Source organism: Otolemur garnettii, unplaced genomic scaffold, assembly GCF_000181295.1.
Source record: "Otolemur garnettii isolate 467f Iridium unplaced genomic scaffold, OtoGar3 scaffold00012, whole genome shotgun sequence".
NCBI classification, from domain to species: domain Eukaryota; kingdom Metazoa; phylum Chordata; class Mammalia; order Primates; family Galagidae; genus Otolemur; species Otolemur garnettii.
Window position 1 is genome coordinate 15,829,494 of NW_003852407.1, and position 3,410 is coordinate 15,832,903.

General features: G+C 45.3%; 1 protein-coding gene across 3 annotated transcripts in view; it reads left to right on the plus strand.

Moving 5' to 3' along the window:
* The first annotated feature begins 341 nt into the window (after nucleotides 1-341).
* The window catches only part of RPRD1A (regulation of nuclear pre-mRNA domain containing 1A), an 89,498-nt gene continuing 86,429 nt past the window's right edge, over nucleotides 342-3,410 (plus strand). For all 3 annotated transcript variants that reach the window (XM_003784739.3, XM_023510198.1, XM_023510199.1), the window contains exon 1: nucleotides 342-682. In XM_003784739.3, coding sequence (XP_003784787.1) covers nucleotides 532-682 — 151 coding nt within the window. In that variant the 5' untranslated portion in view covers nucleotides 342-531. The remainder of the gene's footprint in view (nucleotides 683-3,410) is intronic.

A 3,410-nucleotide genomic window follows, 5' to 3' on the forward strand; every position in this document is an offset into this window, starting at 1 on the left:
CATGCTGGTGTTTTTCTCGCATTGACAGCAATTAGTGAAATTGCTGAGAAGGTGTATTTTCAAATGTAACCGATCACCGAACAGCCTTTCAAAGTGGCTGCACCAATTTACACGCCTATGTAGAGATTTGGGATCACTGCTTACTTGGCAGACAGTTTACCCCCTGGGGGTGAAGTCCAGACCAGGCAATCCCGGCTGCAGCCTCTGAGCCCAACCCAGGTGACACGCCCCCGCCTGCTTTCCGCGCACTTGTTCGGCCTCGCCCCTTCCGCTTAATGGTCCCGCCTCTCGGCAGAGCTGCTTCCGCCTCTCGGCAGGACTTGTAGCGGGAGGGGCGGAGTGTGGGACGTGACGTCACTGCCGGCCAGACGCCATCTTGATGGTTTGCAGACGGACTTGGATGTGGCGGTGGTAGAGGCAGTGAGGGCGTGGGGAAGGGGGGGGTGAGGGGGCGAGGCCGAGACGAGGGCGGCGAAACTCTCCTCCTCTCGGCTCCACCGCGTGGGACGGCGTGAACGTGGTGTCGGAGGGATGTCCGCCTTCTCCGAGGCGGCGCTGGAGAAGAAGCTGTCTGAGTTAAGCAACTCGCAGCAGAGCGTGCAGACCTTGTCCCTGTGGCTCATCCACCATCGCAAGCACTCGCGGCCCATAGTCACTGTGTGGGAGCGGGAGCTGCGGAAAGGTGAGTTGCCAGGACTTGCCGGCCGCTCCCCGCCCCCCGGCCGGTTCCCTGGCGCCCCGGGACCTCCGGCCGCGCTTTCCGGAGTCCCGCCTCCCCGGCGACCCCTGCTCCGGGCTCCCGGGTGACCCGGCTCCCTGGAGAGGAGTCTTGATGCCCTCGCGCAGGGGTCTGCAGGCTGGGAGGAGCAGCATGCACCGAGCTTCTGCAAAGTCGGCGCTTTGGAGGTATTTATGGAATAAAGGAATGAATTAAAAAAAAAACTGCGATTAACTTACCGCGGAAACAGTAGTAGGAGTTTGGGACTTCACACCCAGTTAGGGCCAGAAATTCAGATAGTAAGGTATGTTTTTCATTCGTGGATTATAATGGAGGATAGGAAAAGGAAAAGGCAAGAAGGTGGAAAAGAAAAGATTAGTGTGGGTTTCGGTGTTACTTCCGTCGTTTTTATAACACTTCATCTTAGTCTTGGGAAATTAACAGAGGAGTCAGTTTTTAGTCCGGGAATCTAAAATAACGTCTGATGCAGTAGAAAGAACCCTGAATTTTAGATTTTGGGTTTGTTTCTTAGACCTTCTTGATTGCGGGTGCCTCGTCTGAAAATGCGAGATTATATTAAGTGTTCTAAGGTTCCTCTCTGCTCTGTGATTATATTCCTTTAGTGCAGCATCTTTATTTTGCAAAACATTTTATAGTGCTCTCATAAATGAAGGAAACTTTTTTGAGCAGATATCTATCACTAAAATATCCAGAATCAGTTAACTTCTGCACCTGTATCTGCTAAAAACTGGATGTTACTGCGACTGAAGATTAAAAGATACTTCATTTGCTTAGCCTGTTTATATGCATTCATAATTCATTGGGTAGACTGGGCATTCTTCATTTTTGTTTCAAACATCTGATATGAGTATTAACTGTTAAGGGTTTTAACAAGGTATTATTAATCAAAAGAAAAGCTAACTTGTGAAAGCTGTGTATTAACAGGAGAGCCAAAATGTTGACTGTAGAGTGGATACAAACTGTCCTTGTCTTGTGTATTTGCTTGTGGTTAAGAAAATATCATGTCTTAGAAGAAAGTGACTTACAGATCTGTTTTTCATTTTGTGTATAAGTGTACGTGTATTGGCTCCCATTGAGGAATTCATCTTCTGTGAGTGGACAAGTTTTGAGAAAGACTGACACAAACATCTGAAAAGTAGCTGTGAACTTTGACAAGTTGGGAATTAGCTTTGCTTCTACATTTTACTAGATTTCTAGTAAAGATTTTCTAGCAAAATTTCTCATTTCAAAATTAGATTAGGGTTTACCTTTTGTTTTGGAAAGAGCATTTAGAAAGACATAATAAAGGAATGATTTAGATAAAGAGCTATTATAAATCAGTAGAAAAGTGGCAATGGTGTTTTTGTTTTGTTTTTCTACCATTTTTGTTCACGCCATTTATGGAAGTCCTTTGTCTTTATTAAGTTGAAAGAATGAATTTTTCATCAAGTTGAGGCTGATAGGGTAAATTAGTTCACTTGTAAACTTTTGGTTTTTTGTGTACTTTAGTGTAAACCCCAAATTGAAATTTTCATCTATATATTTTTGTTAAATAATGAGCCAGATGGTAGATATCTTTGAATGGCTGGAAGAGGCGATGGAGAAATACATGAGAAATATTAAGGAGATGAATTAAACAAGGCTTCACTGCTTGGACAGTAAGGAAGAGGGAAAGAATGACCTCCTGGCTCTCTTGCCTTGGTTGTTTGAGAAGATGCTGGTACCATTGTAGCTTATTAAAAAAAAAACAAACAGAAAAACGAACTGGGCTGGGCTGCTGTAGCATAATGGTTACTGAGCCAGCCACGTGCACCAAGGATGGCAGGTTCAACCCTAGCCCGGGCCAGCTAAACAACTGCAACAAATAGCTGGGCGTTGTGGTGAGTGCCTGTAGTCCCAGCTACTTGGGAGACAGAGGCAAGAGAATCGCTTATGCACGTGAGTTTGAGGTTGCTGTGAGCTCTGATGCCTCGGCATTCTACCGAGGGTGACAGCTTGCGACTCTGTCTCAAGAAAAAAAAAAAAACTGGTTTGGGAGACAAGGATGAATGTTACTAAATTCAGCTTACATTTGAAGTTAACCAATCAATTAATTCGAAATAGGGGCTTGGATCTCAGGAGATTGTGGGATGGTTGGGAAGAATTTGGAGCCATCAAAATATAGATGGTGGTGAAAACTGTTAACACAAATAAGAAGCTCTAGGGAAAATGAAGAAAGTGACAGGAAAAGGCCAAAGATAGAATTCTGGGAAACATTAACTCCTACTAGGTGGGCAAAGAAGAGAGCAGACTTTGGGCAGCAGATTTTGCTATCCCAGATCCTAGGAGGATGCGTTTTCTTGAATCAGGGAAGGGGATATCTGAGTACAGACCTGGCTTTGCACTACTCACACTGCTGAGACACTTTGTGAACAGCACTGCAGCAGCCTTGGAGGACTGGTGGATCCTGGGGGAACTGTGGGTTTCCCCAAGTTGGCATTCAGTGCAGAGGGCAGGCTTTTTCTAGTTGAGAGGAGAAATATCAAGAATTTTGAGAGTGAAGAGAAACACAAACTTTTTTTTTGAGACAGAGTCTCACTATGTCACCCTCAGTAGAGTGCTATGGTGTCATAGCTCACAGCAACCTCAAACTCATGGGCTTAAGCGATTCTCTTGCCTCAGCCTCCCAAGTAGCTAGGACTACAGGTTCTTT